The sequence below is a fragment of the Paralichthys olivaceus genome, chromosome 8 (genome assembly GCF_024713975.1).
Source record: "Paralichthys olivaceus isolate ysfri-2021 chromosome 8, ASM2471397v2, whole genome shotgun sequence".
NCBI classification, from domain to species: domain Eukaryota; kingdom Metazoa; phylum Chordata; class Actinopteri; order Pleuronectiformes; family Paralichthyidae; genus Paralichthys; species Paralichthys olivaceus.
Window position 1 is genome coordinate 25,290,861 of NC_091100.1, and position 17,770 is coordinate 25,308,630.

The 17,770-nt window shown below is 41.8% G+C and overlaps 1 protein-coding gene across 1 annotated transcript; it reads right to left on the reverse strand.

Annotated features, from left to right (window-relative positions):
• Positions 1–1,519: 1,519 nt before the first annotated feature.
• On the reverse strand, positions 1,520–14,297 carry tmem132a (transmembrane protein 132A). Its single transcript, XM_069530268.1, has 14 exons — positions 13,807–14,297; positions 12,570–12,661; positions 11,649–11,875; positions 11,323–11,535; positions 11,016–11,221; positions 9,420–9,560; positions 9,056–9,322; positions 8,151–8,303; positions 7,626–7,821; positions 7,356–7,499; positions 6,688–6,890; positions 5,160–5,379; positions 4,872–5,063; positions 1,520–4,097 (listed from the first exon to the last, which is right to left on the reverse strand). The coding sequence occupies exons 2-14, from the start codon at positions 12,649–12,651 to the stop codon at positions 3,135–3,137; spliced, it is 3,207 nt and encodes a 1,068-aa protein (XP_069386369.1). The 5' UTR covers positions 12,652–12,661; positions 13,807–14,297; the 3' UTR covers positions 1,520–3,134.
• Between the last annotated feature and the right edge of the window lie 3,473 nt (positions 14,298–17,770).

A 17,770-nucleotide genomic window follows, 5' to 3' on the forward strand; every position in this document is an offset into this window, starting at 1 on the left:
ATAAAAGTTGTGTGTAGGTGTAACAAGCGATTGTTACACATGTTTCTTACACTTCTATATAAATAACGTTTATTAATACAATCACAATTTACAATAAAAAAGTGTAAGTTTTACTATTTGTCTCTATGGTACTGTCAATGAGCCACTGTCCCATGGGGATCGAACAGTGAGGTGATATTTGAAAGATGCATGATACTGGGGAAGAGTCTGGATTATCAGAGACATTTTCCAGTCAGGGTTCTACTGCTACTGTAGTTATTTCAGGGGCTGAGAAATAATTCAGACCCATCTGACACGCTTTTGTCAGTTAAATATAAAGGGCCTCTTCTGGGGTAAAGAAAACTACAATTCATACAATTTAGATGAAATGAACTAGTGAAAACATCATGAAAATGATTCTACATTCAATTTCTGCCAATAGTTCCCTTTCACCTAAATCTTACACACTGGACCTTTAGGTATGCTTTTAACTGGAAGTGTTTGGAATCTGTCTTGTGTTATGTAGTTCAATACCGTGAATACATTCATCTCAATAAAACTACACAGTATGTGTATGTGGTAAATGTGCACAGAGCGAAGACGTGTCTTTTAAAACTAGCTTCAATGAGTGAGAGAAAAAAAAAAAAAAGAAGTCCCTAGCAGAGGATGGTTTCGATCCATCGACCTCTGGGTTATGGGCCCAGCACGCTTCCGCTGCGCCACTCTGCTGAACGATTTTTCAAAGGTGCGCAGTTACCTCTTATATCATCGTAGCGTATTTTTTAGGTAGGTTATTTTTTGTGAGTGTAAAAAAAAGAGTGTGAGTGTAGCGCTAATGTGTCTTTATTCCAAACTTCTCACCCGGAGTTTGTCTGGATCTCCAATTCTTCATATTCCATTTCAGTATTGTGCCGCTAGAGGACACTGCGGGCTAATGTGTTCCAGTGCTGTTGGTAGAAACACGGATGTTCTTCAGAGGCCTGATGAAATCAGACTCTACTGGATGTTTGGTGGAGAATTCAGGATTGTTCATCACAGAAGAACTTATGTCTTTTACACATTTACTGTGGTGCCACAGCAACTCACAACATGTACTGAAGTACTGAGCTACACACACACACACACACACACACTACCCTAGTGATGCGAATGATCCATCCTGATTTGAATTGACGAATTAATTTCTATATTTAATCACAATAATTGGATTGGATTGTAATGTTTTACAAACCTTACCGTACAGCTGATGCCATTCATCCATTCATAGACAGAATGTGTGTGAGCCACAGCAGGACATAATTCATTCTGGTCAAACAAAACTCAAAGGTTCTACACAGGTGAATATTAACGTCTAAATGTCTTTGTCATTGTGGATTAAAGAATATCATTTACATTTAACTGTAATCTTATCAAGCTACCATTTATTTTACAATACAAAAGGTAATGACTTTGTATTTCACACAATGAAAATAGCTAATAGGGGTTTCTGGTAATGGAACATTTTTTAAATATTTTTTTGACATATACACAATGTCTGGGGTCTAATTCAGGTTTTATTGATGATGGTATCTCATGCAGTCTTATGTGCACAACACACACTGTTAGACAGCTACACTCACTTCTGTCATTACAAGTCAGGAGGAGCAGCTGCCTTCAAACTGTTTATTTCATTTAAACAGTGATTTTAAACCAGATCAAGACAACACACAAGATGACACATTGAGAAAAGAGAAAATTCAGGTTTGGATTTAAATATGTAGTTTCAAAATAAAATTCGTTTTTCAATGTGCTGTAAATACATCGTATATACACTGGATGGAATAATAAGGAAAACTCTCAATTCACTGAGGTACAATTTGTCTGGAAATCTCATCTGCTTGCAAATTATTTTCTGTCAACCTGCTTTCAAGTCCAGTGATGTGTATAACCACACATCATCAACTGCATCATGGATAGACCGAAATGATTGAATGAGTATTATAAAGGGATTTAATGAATTGCCAGCTTTAAATCCTCGTAGACTGAGTTGAAGACCTGATTGATTTAATAAAAATCTGATTGACTGAGTAAAGATCCAATGGACTGAATAAAGCCTGGGTGCACTGACAAATGTCTGCAACTATAACTATAAGTTCTGTAGCGTTGGCAGGATCATTAAACAGAGCTTTTGTGCTCAATAGATGCAGTAGACTGCTGGAATGGTTTTATCACAGTATTTACAGTCGCACTATTGCAGTGCACATGTACATTTTAGACCTCATTGAACGTGCAGCCAAGGCTAAAGCCAACCCTGATACACCAAACTGTTTATGCTATGAAATTCTTTGAGAAGCTTGGCTCAGTTTCAGCTGTCATGCTGTGGAATACTGTGAAAATTAGAGGTCTCTAAAACTGGAAAGACATTGTTGTTTTCCTAAATCAGCCACTTAGGAGCTACCTGATGGTGACGCTGTGCCCTTTTCGATTTGTACTAAGGTGGCAAGGTGAAAAGGTTATTTGAACACTATAACAAATGGAACAAACATCCGTAGTCAAAACATAAAGTCACATAAACCAATCACAAAGGATGACACTTATGCACAATTGCACAAACACTTTTAAGACAAATAAAGCTGAAAAAGTGAAAAAAAGAGGTTTGTTTGGGCTGATTAAAGAATCCAAACCAACAACCTTGGCTGTGAAATTAAATGTACAGATTAGAGTGCAACATCACAGTGTCACAAGTGACAAACAGCCCGAAAACAAGGTGAAGTCACAGTTACTGAGGGTATGAGCGACCACACACTGTAAATGGTGTATAGGAGTGATGGTGTGGCATTATATCCCATATCACATGTTTACTGTCACTTTCACTATCTTGGCTCTTCAAATCTCTTTTCAGGGGAGACAGGGACGACCCTCTTATATTAATCATACACGCAGAGTTTAAAGGCAAAGTTTAAACTCCAAAAAGGGCCCCAGAGTTTCAGTTCGTTTCAGTCCTGACCCTCGGGTCAGAAACAGCAGTGAACAAAGTGTGGATGTTGTTTGGTTCCTAGCTCAACATTTTTTGAGCATTTCAATCTCCAAGAGGTTTTAAATGCAGCGTCATGTTCGTGGTTACTGTTGTGTCAGAATGAGAACAGATTTGATTTGAAGCCCAGCCTGTGAATGTGTCAGCAAATAATCTCCACTTCTTTAATGTCCTCTCTTTTGTTCTGGTCCTCTTCTACCTGCGGCTGCTGCTGCTTTATTTCGCATTCACCCTCTTTCCTCTTCCTCTTCCCTGCCTCAATGTCGTCTGCCTCTTCCTTCATCCTCTCCTCTTGCTCTTTTTCCTTTGAGCCTCCTTCTAGTTCCCCTTCCACCCTCTCCTCTGCCGTTGCCCTCCTTCTGTCTCGCAGGGCACAGGGCAGACAGTTTGCCAAGAAGAGGACGGCAGAGAGACAGAGCAGAGAGAGAACAGCACCAACACCAACCTCCAGCTCTCGAGTTCCTTGCCCATCGTCTTCCTCCCTCTCTCCCTCTCTCTCCTGGCTTGGAGAGAAGTACACAGAGCCCTCCTCCTGGCTTGGCATCAGCATAGCTCTTTCCAGATTGTTGCGACTGACCATCCCTCCGTTCCCCACCTTGTTCCAATTTCTATTTGTCACTCCCCTGCTTAATTTGTCATAGTAGTCATTGCTCACATTCCCACTGTTGTCTTCATCGAAGTTTGAAGTGTAGACATTGCTGTCTGACTCAACCAGCATGTCTGATATATCAAACTCAAACTCCTCACCCTTGTCCCCTGGTGGTCGCAGGAAGCCTAGGTCTAGGTTTACTCTTATCCAACCAGATCCCCTTGCTAGCCTCCTCATCCTGCTTCCTCCCCCTGTGTCTGTCCAATCTGTGCTGCCTTCAATGATCAAGTTGGAGGTGACTGGCTGGTCAGTGCAGGTTGAAACCAGAAGTTCTGCTTGCAGTAAAGGCCCACCTCCATCGCCCTGGGCAAAGATGCGTTGGTTGGGACCGGGTGTCACCACAACCACAGTCTCAGCTAATGAGGAGAGACGCAGGAAATAGGGAAGGTCACTGAAGGAGGAGAGGAGGGAGGCGGAGTCATCGCTAAACTGAAGCCAGATGCTGATGGACGCCTCCTGTAGAGAAATGATATGCACAGAAATATCATTAGACCACACAGGCCATTGTCCTCTTAACTGTCTCACATGTTCTTAACATTATTGTCAAGTTTCAACCAGATAGAGGCATTTTGAATAATAGCTTGTTTTCTTATGTCATCACTGATGAGCATCGTGTCAAGGAAAGAACAGTAGATGCTCAATGAGGTGCTTTGCAAGAGAAATTTGAAAAACATTTTGCTGAAGTAAGAGACAATCTTTTGTTCCTAATTTGAAGGAATGTGCTCACGGGGATGAAAAAGACCAACCTCAGCAGCGTTGCAGCTGGAAACCCAACAGACAATTTGTGTCAGCTTATGTGAAAGAACCATCACAGAGCAGAGTACTGATATGATATATCTGTGAAGATTCTGGAGTTATACAAGTGATCATTGGCATCTGGACTTGCTTATATTGTGTGAAGAGGTTTCACCTATTCACAGTTTTTAAATGGTAAATGGTCTGTATTCACAAAGTGATTTTCTAGACTTGATGACCACTCAAAGCACTTTAGCTCTAACTGACAAGAGGGAGTTTAACCTTTACTGACAGTCATTATATTAAACATGCAGGTCAACCCTTTTTGATGAGAGGTTTAACATCAAGAAACACAAGCAAGACTAGTTGCCTATGTACGCTGAACCCCAACTTGCCCCTGTTGGCTGTGCCGACAGTGTATGAGTGATGTGTGATAGAGAAAGTCCTGCTCACAAGTGCCACATAAATACACATCAGAAATGTCTGCTCTCTAACCTGGTGGTGGTTGTACAGGATATTGTAGGCCGTCACTGTTGTTGTGACAATGGAGGGGTGTGTGGGGCTGCCCGTGACTGACATGCCGAGGCCACTGACCACTTGTACTGACAGGTCTGCGGGGGTTACAGGATCGGAGGTCACAGTGATGTCACATCTGCCCAGCACGCCATCCCACTGCTCCGAGACAACCTGAGAGAGAGAGAAAGAGAGAGTTGATGATGATGATGATGATGATGATGATCGAGGGGAGAGATCCAACTGACATTAAACACAAGTATCACCTACGTAGAGTGATGTCTTTCCTGGCCGTAAACCAATCAGGTTGTTCTGGGTGCTGAGGGAAGCCACTCCAGGGTCCTCTACTCTCAACCACTCAAGGACCAGCTCTGTCACATCCACGAACCAATCAGACGAGTTCAAGAGGTGTACAGTTTTGCTGCGGGAGTCCTGAGCTGTGAACTGAGCCAGAACCTGAACCGTGGAGCGCTGATACACCGGCACACACCTGAGGAGACATGGGACACACATGAGGAACTAAAGTGTGCTCGCTCTAGTATTTGTGTGTCTGCACATCAGTGAGTGTAGATTATATTATTATGTTTTCACTCTTTGGTCACTAAGAAATGAGAAATCACAGCTGTGGTGACAGGAGGATTATTTCTGAACACTCATCACACAAGAGATTTTGCACAGCTGGTCTGTTTGGTTTTTTTAGAGTTACCCTCGATAAGTCACACTGTTTTTCAAAAGCTCCATTCTAAATGAAATGTTGTATGAAACATCGAGGGTGATGGGTTAAAGGTGTATGAGGGACAACTCCCACTACGTGCTTATGCAACACATGTTTATTTTGTTTATTGAAAACCAGAGAATTAAGGTATCAAAATAAATGCACTGTGTTTCCAAGGGGGTGAAAAGACAAGTTTTGGTGCTCAAAAAGTTGAGCTGAGGAAATCAAATAAACTGCGTCCTCTGTGGAAGAAGGTGCAGCTGGAGGAGAGTGGTTTTAATATTATTTGATTGGAAAACATTCCAGCCAGCAGGTACAGTGTGTAGAACTTAGTGACTTCTGGAGGTGAAGTTGCATATTGCAGCTGAATACCCCTCATCTCACCCTCCCCTTCCCAACATGAAACAGAACCTGTGGTGAACTTCAGTTGTCATGAAAACTCAAAGGTTTTGGTTGGGACGACAGTCAAAAACATGGCGGCCTCCGCAGAGAGGAGCCCCCTCCATGTAAATATAAAGTTTTTAAATATAAAGAGCTCATTCTATGGTAATGAAAACAACAATTCTTACAATTTAGATGAAACACACCAGTGAAAACATCTTTAGGATTATTTTATATTCTATCTCTGCCAAAAATCCCTTTCACCTAAATCTTACACACTGGACCTTTAAGTCAGCACTGCGCTGCTTTGACTTAAGTTGAATGAGCCTGTTGAAGGAAATACTTAGAGAGCGGTCATCCTCTAATCAGAGGGTTGGTGGTTCAATCGTAGTCTTCCCCATTCTGCATGTAGAAGTGTCCTTGGGGAAGCCACTGAACCCCAATCTGCCCCTTCTCATGGAAAAAGTGCTGCAGATCGATGCACTGTATGAATGTGTGTGTAAATGGGTGAATGGCAAAAGCTGTACTGTAAAGCACTTTGAGTGGTCAACGAGACTGCTATATAAATACAGACCATTTAGAAATGTGTCTCAGTTCACATTTTGATTATGTTTTTGTAGAGAAACAGACAAACGCATCCTGTACATGAATTATGTGGAAACCATGACCGCAAGCTGACGCCACATTCAAGCTGTCATGTACCCATTCTCTGTGAAGTGGTTCCAGCCACTGATGGCGTTGAGAATGGGGTCTGACAAGGAAACTCGCAGGGGCACAGACGGAGCCCAGACCTCCAGACACACAGAGCCCCTGAGCGCGCCCAGCAGAAACTCCACCACTGCACATGTGTTGCCCAACCCTGATTCGCTGCCATCCACAAAGAGGGTGGAGCAATCACTGGACACCTGTGGTTAGGATGGAGACAGAGACAGGACAAGTGTAAGAAACACTAGGAAGCACACAGTAATGGACAGTAAGTCAGTACAAACCAGCAGAGGACATGGGTGACAGAAGAATGTGTAAATATGGCATTCAATTAATGGTGCATTCATCAGTCTATTTATAATAACAAAGGTTAAATAATATATATTATATGTCCGGAGAATCATGACTCTCCACATCTTCAGTGCTGCTCATTGTGGAAACTCTTTATCATATTATATTGTAAGGTCTTACTATGTTAAGTCATTCTTCAAAACCAAAACCACTGGTTCAAACTGTCACAGATTTAATGTAGTTCTCCAGGAAAAATGGCTAATTGCTACATGCTGCTAAAAATGGAATACAGTATGGGACAGTGTGATACAAACTCATGTCCCGTAGAGTAATTAAGCAGTGCACCAGGCTGATGACGACGGTGTGTGCTGCACCTTGAGTGTGTTCTCGTTGGTAGAGTGACATGTGACTGCAGCGGTGACATCGGACACCTTCCCATCATGGCTTATGGCCAGCACAATGACAGGAAGTGACACTGGCTGGTTGGTCAGTATGGCGGTGTTGATGATCTTGTTACTCTGAGGACAGACGATCAGATAATCGAAATTAGATGGACCTGAAGAAGATTTGAAAGATTTGGGAATAAATAGAAACATTCGATATGACAGTATAAATGCATAAAAAGTAATATATGTATAAAGTACCTCTGTGATGGGTGCAATCCCATCAATGTGTCGGTCAGTGAACGAGAAGGTGCTCACTGTTCCCCCTCGTGGCGATGGCGGGTTACTGCGCCCAGAGTACTCCACCCACCAGTTAGCCGACACTGTCATGGCAACACCGAAGCTTCGCCTCAAACCGTCGACTGACAGACAAACTACCTGCTGAAGAAGGGTGGGACTGCAGGAGGACACAGAGACTGAGCTGTCAGTATGTCAGCACAGTACTTCTAATGACACACAGTTACTGCAGAGGGAAGATCCCACCATCATTACACAGGTGACTTGTTCTTAGACCATTGAATTAGTCCTTCAATGAAAACTTACAGAGGCCTTGTCCCAAATAATGCTACATTTTTAGAGATGCCAAAACTGGTCTTTTAAAGAATGTGGTCAAAACATTTCAACAGATTTGACATCTCTTAGATGTCACTGTGTTCTCATTTATACAGGACCTCACTCTGTGTTTCATGGACACACTAAATTGAGGATAAATTAAACTCTGCCTACCTGTGTGAGTGCTTCAGTGTACTGTGTTTGTGGCAGATGATGGACAACACATCATGTTTGGAGCCTTGACTTCTCTCCAGCGTCACTGCCCACAGGTCAGAGGTCAGGGTTCTCTGTGCCACCATCGACACCAAGCCCTTCTTCACCTTCAGCCTGAAGACACACACGCATGCACGCACGCACACACACACACACACACACACACACACACACACATTTTTTCAAAGTAGTATCTCAAAATACTGCCAACAACCTCGACAATGATAACATAAACAAGGAGGCTTCATAAAACAATTGTCTTTTTCCACTCGCTCAATATTATGATAATATTTTTTAATATCAGTAAGTCTGTGAAAAGCCTCCATCTGGTCCAAAATACTGCAGCACGAGTGCTGACAGGAACTATAACATGAGATCATGTTACTCCTGTTGCAGCATTTGCTCCCTGTAAAATTCTGAATGAAAGTTCATGCTCCTCACATTCAAAGCCACATCATATATTAAAGAGCTCATAGTGCTGTATTATCCCAATAGATCACTTCGCCCTAGAATGACTAGAATGGGAGAATGAGAACTACCAGGCTCAAGAGCTGCAGGATCTAGAATTGCAATTATAACTATTATTATAATTCGGAATATTATTACAACCAATCCTATCAACTATTGCCGTTATCATTAATAAAATCCTTACATCTATTAAGTTTTTTTCATTTTAACAACCAGTCTGAGCTCAAACAGTGACAGTTACATGACAGTCTCTTTTTTCTCCACAGTCATCAGTGCTGCTTGTTGTGAGAGCTGTTGGGTTTCCCTTATATACTGTAAGATCTCATCCTTCTGATAATGTTGTGATTTGGCGTTAATACTAATTGAATTGAGAAAAACTGATATAATTTAGTGCTCACCTTATGACAACAAACTCAGCGCTGAAGTTGGATCTTAGATTCACAGACATCCTGATTGGCTGTCCTATCAGGACTGGTCCCCTGTGGTAGCGAATCACGACATGGGAGTCCAAACTAAGCTCCTCCTCTTCCTGCCTGTTCAAGCAGGCTTCTTCTTCTTTGATCCTTCTCTGCCCTTTATGCTTCGCCCTCTCCTCCTCCCTCAGTGCCACTGCTTTGATATGGAAGAGCTGCCTCTGGGACTGAGCCCCTCTGTCCTCCACACATCTGGATGGATGTTGAGTGGGTACAAGAAGATCAGACAGATGTTGTTGAGAGAAGAGAGTCAGTGAGAGAAGATATTATCACACTCACTGCAACATACCCTGGTGGTGTCAGCTTCAGGTTGGCCACTGTGTCAAAAGTGGAGTAGTAGAGCTGTATTTGGTTTCTCGTGGGGCCCCTTGGGTATCTGAGGGCCTGTGGAAAATCTGCGTGGGTGTCCCCATCAACACCTGGACGGTACCTGAATGAAGACATCAATTCAAGTGTCACACGGGCAACTGCTAAGGATCGTCATCATCTTCAGCTCACAGACAACAACAAGGATTCATAGCTTTAAAAACATTTGTCCCGACCACATGTTCATGATCCCGTTTCAATGTCTCACTTTTCCTATGTTCCAAGTTACGCTGTAGTAAATTCTCCTGACTGCACAAACATGTAGTAGATCTCTAATATCTGCCATCTGCACAGAGACATGCTTGTTTGTGGTATTTGTTCATTAGCTTAATTGATTGTTACAGAACCCAAAAGAATAAAACCCAAAGAATTTCACACTGCAGGGTCAGACAGCAGATGACAATTCAACAGAAGGGGGCACAGTGGGGGAGCATTAGAACGGCTGCTGCAACAGTGCCCCCACAGAACCACACCATAGTTAATGCACGCTATTGATGCAGAAATTATTTGTAATATTTAATATATATATATCATTACAGTTGAATGTCTAATGTGTTTGTAGATATTATTGAGGCCTGAGCACTGATGGTGCAAAGATTGGAGGCAAACAGTTCTCCAGCCCTGGTTCACACTGTGGTGTTGTAGAGAATAGAGTTGGGCCACTGGATGATACCAACAATCATCACAATGTTGAATCCAGCATCATGACCATCACCAGCTGGGCATGCCCTTTTACACACACTACAATCCCAGTATCTCTGCTATAATGTAGAGAATTACTGTTATATTATTTATTATGAGTCATGTCCCAGTCAAGCTTTTTGGTCCCCTTTTTTGTCTTTTACTTTTAACATCTGGCGATACCAATTTGAATCCTATACTTAATTTACGTTTATTAGATATTGATTGACGTTGTGGGAACTGTTGGGTTTCTCTATAGTATTGTAAGGTCTTACTGTGTAAAGTGCCTCAAGATAATGTATGCTGTGATTTGGTGGTATACAAATACAACTGAATTGAATTGAAATAACCTAGCAGTCAACTTGTCAAACTCACACACCTTGTTTTTTTATGAGCATCTTTTCCAAATGTTGAAGGTTCAAGACAATGATATCACCCCCAACAGTGAAATTAGACAGAAAAGCTTAGGTTTCTCTGTGTTGCAGTGGCAGATCTGGGATTTTTCTAAAACAGGAGCCACAGTTTACACAGAGGGGCCAATTATATGTCCAACATCCACCACAATTCCTTGTTCATGAGGTGCACATGGAAGTCATTCCTTGTTCACTGTTAGTTTTGTAGCTTTGAACAAAGCCACACATAATTGACTACATTTTGAAAATGGCTCCTTGTTAAAGCACGTTGTGCACTTAGAAAGTCAAAACTCTTCAGACATTGTCATATCTATTGTGTTTTGTTAATATTATTGTCGACATACTGATATATTCAACATGAAGTGGCTGACCAAAACAAATGTGTGAACTCATTCATGAACAATTAACCTACTTTAGCACCTCACCTCACTGACGGAGATCTCGTACGCTGACGGTTGAAGAGGTTGCTGTGATGATGTCCACTCCGCTGCCGTACAGGATTGTGGTTGCGATTATGAGGCTGGATGCTACTTTGCCACATGTGCAAATCCGGATGTGATCGATTTGTGTTTTGATCCTCGAACCAGTCGCTGGGCAGCGTGAGAGTAGCTACACATAGCCCTAGAGGAGGCTGGGAGACAGGAAAGATGGAGGGGCAGATAAAAACAAGTTGAGGGAAAAAGTGCGATGCATGACTGAGAAAGACGGAGAGAAAACACTGCAGGTTTTCACCTGTGTTATACAAGAGGCCTTGTGCTCCTCTGTATCCTTGAAGGCATGCAGGGTAATACAGGTCCTTCGGGTGCTCGTGTCGCCCCACTTGTGGAACAGGGTCCTCACCCTGAACCTCTCCTGCCCTTCCTCATCCCTCCCTCTCTCTACATGCTCTGAGAGGAGGGAAGCAGACAAAGGGGGAGAGAGAGGGAGGACAGCCTCTGATATGAGCTGTGGAAAGACACAGAGGTAGGTAGTTAGCATCGGAGGTTGGAACAGAACTAGCATGCATGACCATCATCATCTAACCCATCAACAGACCTAAGCTGTTCTTTTCCTTTTACCTGTGTAACTGAGTAAGGGCCAAATGAAGCCTGGAGGCCCGGTCTGGGGCCCCAGCTGGGCGGGGGCGCCATGAAGAGGCTCTTTGAGAAAGAGAAGGGGCTGGAGTTGGAGAAAAGAGGGCCAAGCTCTGCCTGGGACAGAGGGAGGAACTGCCAAGGAGGAGGGATGACTGACATGTGGACTGGTAGGGAGAGAGGGAGAGGAGGCTGAAGGAGGGATGGGCGGACTGAGGGAATAAACAAGAAAAAAGAAGGTAAAGTTGTGAAACAAAAGAAAGTCCACAATGATGACAACAATCCCATTCTTTGACATTAAGTTCCACTGAACTCTCAGTAATATGAGACTTTTTCCATTTCTTCTCAAAAGAATTTGTTTTCATGGAATTGTCATGGTGTGGTCGAAACTTGATATAGGCTAAAGCAACACAACACACAGGAAGTGATACAAAAACGTGTCATACAAAATATTTCTGAACGAAAGTCAACTGACATCCCGCAGTCCTGATGTGCACCAGCATGAGAAGACCCACTGCAAGCAGGTTTAATTGCCTCCGCCAATGTTTTCATCTGTGTTTGTTTGCTATTTAGCAAGATTACACAAAAACCACAGGACAGATGACAACGAAACATGGTGGAAGGATGGGGAATGGGTCAGAGAAGAAGTCATTTAGTTTCGGTGTGGATATGACATAGGGGGCGGATCCACGATTTATTTTCACTTCCTTTAACAAGAAAGTGATGTGAGAGAATTCATGGTTGAAAAGAACAGAACAAGGAAGACAAATGGAGCCGACAGCTCTGAAGCAGGGATGAACAAGAAATCTCTACAAGCAGATGTATGAAACATGCACATGACCCTCGACAAGTCAAACTCATTAAGACTCTACAGACAGGAAACTAATCCCCATAGTGAAGACTCACTTGCTGTGAAGATCCAAACGATGAGCAGCATGCTACGTCCTCTTCTGTCACACCACACACCAGACCAGCTGACACATGCCATCACCTGTGACCTGTTTCAACACAGTATTATGTGATCTGCTGCATTTACTCATTAGATTCTGCACTTGATAGATCATGTAGTGTCTGATATTTTAATGATTCAACCATAATTCCCCAACCTCAGTCATAGTTCATTATAACCATGTGCTTTTAGTATTTCTCATATTTCTAAACTGCACTAATGTCGTTATAATAATGAAGGAACGCTCCGTCCCTGCATTTAAACAAAACAGTCTCATCTGGTTTATTTGTTTCCTCTATAACTTCTCAGCAGATCCCAGCCGTCATCAGCAGATTATGTTTTTCACAATCTGTCGAGTTCAGCTCTTAAGACAATATTAACTTGAAGCCCTGAAGATACTCAGGATAATGATTTGAGCACCTACTGTTGAAAATGAGCAAATCAGCTGTTGAGGAAAGCCATACTGACAAAAGCTCCAGAACATGCAGGCAAATGGTGCTTGACTTGAAATTGATTTGAAAATTGAGGGTGGAGGATAAGCTTTCAGGCTCAGGTTGTCACTGTTCACTCGCAATTACCTTTTAATTAGTCGTGCTAATTTGGAGATAGTTATGTCAGAGTCAGATATTAACAGTAAAGGAATGGATGATGACTTCATAGAGTTAGATAGCTAACAGTATCTATAGTCAGGTGTCCTGGATGCAGAGCACAGACATATTTGAAGCAGTGTCTTTTCTTCCAGTCTAATTTCATTTTTACTCGTTAACTGACTATAACTTTCAAACAAAAACAACTTCTTTTTTGAAAAGAAAAACCAGAGTTCTGGTTTACTGATGGGTGCTACAAAGAGCAGATCCATGTTGTGCTTTGAAAATGTTGCTCGCAACTGGTACAGCACCTGCAGAGGCACAGAATTTCCAACCAAGCAGAACCTCCGCAAGGCAAACGGTATCATAGACAGAAAAACATGAGAAATTTGTGTACTGTGAACACACACACACATACACACACACACACACACACACAAACATCAGTTGGTAGAAATGAGATTAAATTCAGACACCGTGTTCTGCAGCAGAACAAGTTATATCAGTTGATTTAGTAAATAAATCAGATGTGTGTTACGTGAGATTACACTATGCATACTGCACTCCCCTCCTACACACACACACACACACCTGTTCTTTTACCTACCTATTTCCCCTCCAGATTCCATCCTTTCCTCAAGGCATTTTTAAGCAGGCCGATCCACATCACAGCTTCCAATAGGAATAGGAAAACAGAAGTTCCTTTTAAAATTAAAATCGAAGTAAACAGTAATGTGCTCTTTACTCTCACTCTTCTCTGCTGCTCTGCTGCAGCTGCAAACCTCTCCCTCTCTGAGCCAGAGTCACACAATACAGATTTATGTGTTTAAATCGGTAAATAATCCCCCTCCCTCCCCCACATCCCTCCTCTCTTCCCTTCTTTACAATCTCATTTTTTCTTCCCCCTTTCCTCACCCCTCCCTACTTGGTTTCTTCTTTTACCCACCCTTCTCTTTTGTCTACTTTTTAAAGTTATTTTACCAAAGAATAGGTCACACATTTCAGTGTATGGGTACGTGTGTGTGTGTGTGCAGGAGGGCAGTGGTGTAATTATAAAATCAGACATTCTATGGAGGCCGTGCATGAGGATGATAATGTGTAATATTAGGCTCAGCAGTTAAAGCTGAGTGCTTGTCAGAGCAATGTAAATGCTGTGGGCTGTAAATCCCACTGTGAGCTGGACTCCACGAGCAGGACAGCTCCACAGTCATGCTTTGTGTGTCACATGTCACATGGTATGAATGTGATGACAGCACTGACGTGGCAATTACCACAATTTCTTTGTTTGTAAATGGAGACATAATAATCCTCAGAATGATCTGAGCAAAGTTTAGGTAATGAGAATGAGGCGTCTATATTTCATATAGTTATAAATGATGACATGTGGTCTGTCAGGAGCAATGATTATACTGACACTTTTGACAATGAAGATGTCAAGAAATAAAGAATGTGACTCTGACGCTTGACACAGTTCTCCATTTTCCATTTACAACCGATGACTAATGTTACTGTCATTTCACCATGACTATCATCTTTGTCAAACTTAAACAACTTATATTTGTAAGGTTTGTATATTTGTAAGGCCTTGTATGCCTTTATTGATGGGACAGGTCAAACATGAAGGGTGTTTTTAGGTTTGGGCTCAGCTTAAGATACCATTATACTAATTGAATTATCTACATCTTAAATAAACCTTCTTAAAAGATTAAATAAAAGCAAGCAGTTATGTTTTAAAGAAAAACTCAAGTTAAGGGGAGTTATTTGGACCGACGGTGTCTGCTGTAAACACTCATTAGTTTACAGGCCCAGATGTGCACTGTACTATAGTCACAGTGGACTCTGCTCATTTCAGTGTAAAATCAGTGTTAACATACATTAAGAGAGAGGAGTGACGACCAGAGAAGAAAAGAAACAGTTGTGATTAACCCCAGCAGAGTCTATTCAGATTATGTATCACATGTTAGAGAACTGGATGAGTCCTGTAGCCAATAAAAGCTAACATAAAAAATTACCAATTAATATAGAAATTGCAAAGAAACAATACATTTAGTGTGGACAATTTGTACATATAAAATATATTTCAATTACTAATTAGACTTATGGGTACGTTGAATGTGAATGCAACATTAACAAAGACAGTTTCAGATTTCAGAGCTGTTTTGTTTATGTTTCTTTCTGGAAACTAGTAAGTTTCAGCTTGACAGATATTTATAAAATTAATCAATCAATCGATCTATCAAATTGTATTTTTTTATAGCCCATCATAAATCACATGCAGTTTGTCTCTTTGGGCTTAACAAGGTGTGATATCCTCTGTACTTCACCCTCAGCAAGAGCAAGGAAAGACTACCCCAAAAATTATTAACAAGGGAAAGAAATCTAGAAACCTCAGAGAGAGCCACATGTGAGCGGCCCCTCTCCTGGGATGGAAACAAGTACAGTAGATGCTGCGTGCAATTGAACGCGTCAACAAAATAACAGTATTTATAACACTGATGACAAAAGGCAGTGTCTAACATTGACAAAGAGGTGTAACAATGATTGAAGTATTTGTTTGAATAAAATGTGCAACAGAGCTGAAGGGAGCAGTAATGGCAGTTGTAATGATTGAGGTGTTGTCAGGAACGGTGGTATATTGTATATCTAGCCATCTAGTTGCGGTTTTGTGTTTTCAATTCTAAGTACAGCTTGGTATCATCTGCATAGTATTATTTCATGGTCAAATGATACTCCACATACTGTGTGTGAGTGTGTGTGTGGGTGTGTGTGTGTGTGGTGAGAGTGGTAATATAGCAGAAGGGGCTTAAAGGACAATGGATCTGACACTGAGAGGAGATTAACAGAGCAGAGAGAGTAAAAATGAAAAACAGCCTCTAAATTTCCCTACACGGACCTCAATCTAGATCCACTGCACTCAGTTCTCATTCACTTAGCAGCGTTCCATCTTTGCATTACATTAATACATTGACATTCACAGATATGCAGCGGCAGATTTCAAGAAACATTCATGTTACAACGTTGCATCAACATTTCTCAGTTTTATGGGACTGTAGGTCTTCCAATAAGAGTTTATGACACTTACTTGCTGGGAAATGCTTAGAGCAACAATAAACCTGTTTTTAATGTGGCCACTCCTCAGCTCCCCTCTTATTTTTATCTTTTACTAGGTCAGTGTCAATTTAAACTTGCCTGGAATCTTCTGGTCTCTTGTCCTGTGTTTATTCTCCAGAGAATTATTCCTTGTCATAAGTGAGTCCTCCTCAATCTGTTCTACACTATACTGTCACTTTTTTCATACATTACATGTGGACTATTTCAATGGTCTGGTTAAGCAACCAACACAACCTTCCGACCACAACTTTTTAAATCTCTGTAATTCTGCTCATTTTAAAGCACAGCAGCTTTTTTACTTTTAGGGCAAATTGCAAACAGAAAGTGATTCTGTGAATGCTACTGCCGTGAGGGAGATCACATCAGCGACCATGAATGTCTGTGTCAGTCTGATATGGTCAAATAAAAACAATACAATTATCAGAATGACCTGGCTGTGATTTTGACCCCAAGTTTGACCCAGGTACTGACCGCTGCTATAGTTTATTAGAGGACACAGAGGAAGACATGTTCAAGAAAGTCCAAAGACTCACAGTGAGCACACCCACATAGCACTGTACGCCTGTTCATTTGTGTTTTTATTCAAATTGAACATGTTGTGGCTCAAAATCACACCAACGTCAGCAGTGCGCCTCCTCTGTCAATTTACAATACACATGCCAAGAGTGAAGCTGAGCAGATGAACAGTTCACGTTCCACAGATGTTTGTGGAATTATTAGGACCATGAAGTTTAATTTACTTTTGGATACAACCTGCATCCAGCTGCACCACAGTGCAACCTGTGGCATCTTCTGACTTTGCTTTGGGCTTAATGTTCCCGTGCCCAATTTAGGTTATCATTTCATTTGCTTAGTGACCATCTGCTGCATAAAACACTGTTCAACTGGTAATCCCCAAGAAACTAGCAGCTCGGTCAGCAGAGCAGACAGCAATACTGGTGATTTCTGCCCCACTGAGCCAGACACTCAGGCTAATCATCAGTCTAATTTTTGATTCTATTGGTCGTTGTTGTCCTTTGTACAGCGCTGTCTGGAGAGCTCCTGTCAATCACACTTTGACCAGCACCGCCAACATTTTGATGTATGAGGATATGAAACTGATGTGAAAATGTTCATCATATTTACCACGTTTTAGGATTCTTTATGAGCTCTGTTGACCGCCTGTAAGGTTTAGGCAGTGACAAAGTGTGGAAATAATAGGAATATAAGAATCACGTTTTGAAATCCAATAGATCTACCCGCTGCCCGAACTTCTCACCTTTTGTCATGTCTTCATCTCCGTGTGCATGTGACATGCCCTTCCATATTTCTCTGTTTCTTGTCCTCTTCTCCCTTTTTTTCTGCCCCCCTGTGCCAATCCCCCACTGGATAATCTGTAGCTGTAATCTGTCATCTGTCATTGTTTCTCTTGATGGGACATTTGCAATGAGGCCAGATTATCATCTCATACCATGACCTGA

Bases quoted from the DNA above. Each gene is read 5' to 3' on its own strand.
- tmem132a (XM_069530268.1), bottom strand. From the start codon at position 12,651: ATGGCATGTGTCAGCTGGTCTGGTGTGTGGTGTGACAGAAGAGGACGT. The intron at 11,876-12,569 runs GTGAGTCTTCAC...TTATTCCCTCAG, and splicing joins CGTTTGGATCTTCACAGCAA to TCCGCCCATCCCTCCTTCAG. The intron at 7,822-8,150 runs GTAGGCAGAGTT...GTCCTCCTGCAG, and splicing joins ACACTGAAGCACTCACACAG to TCCCACCCTTCTTCAGCAGG.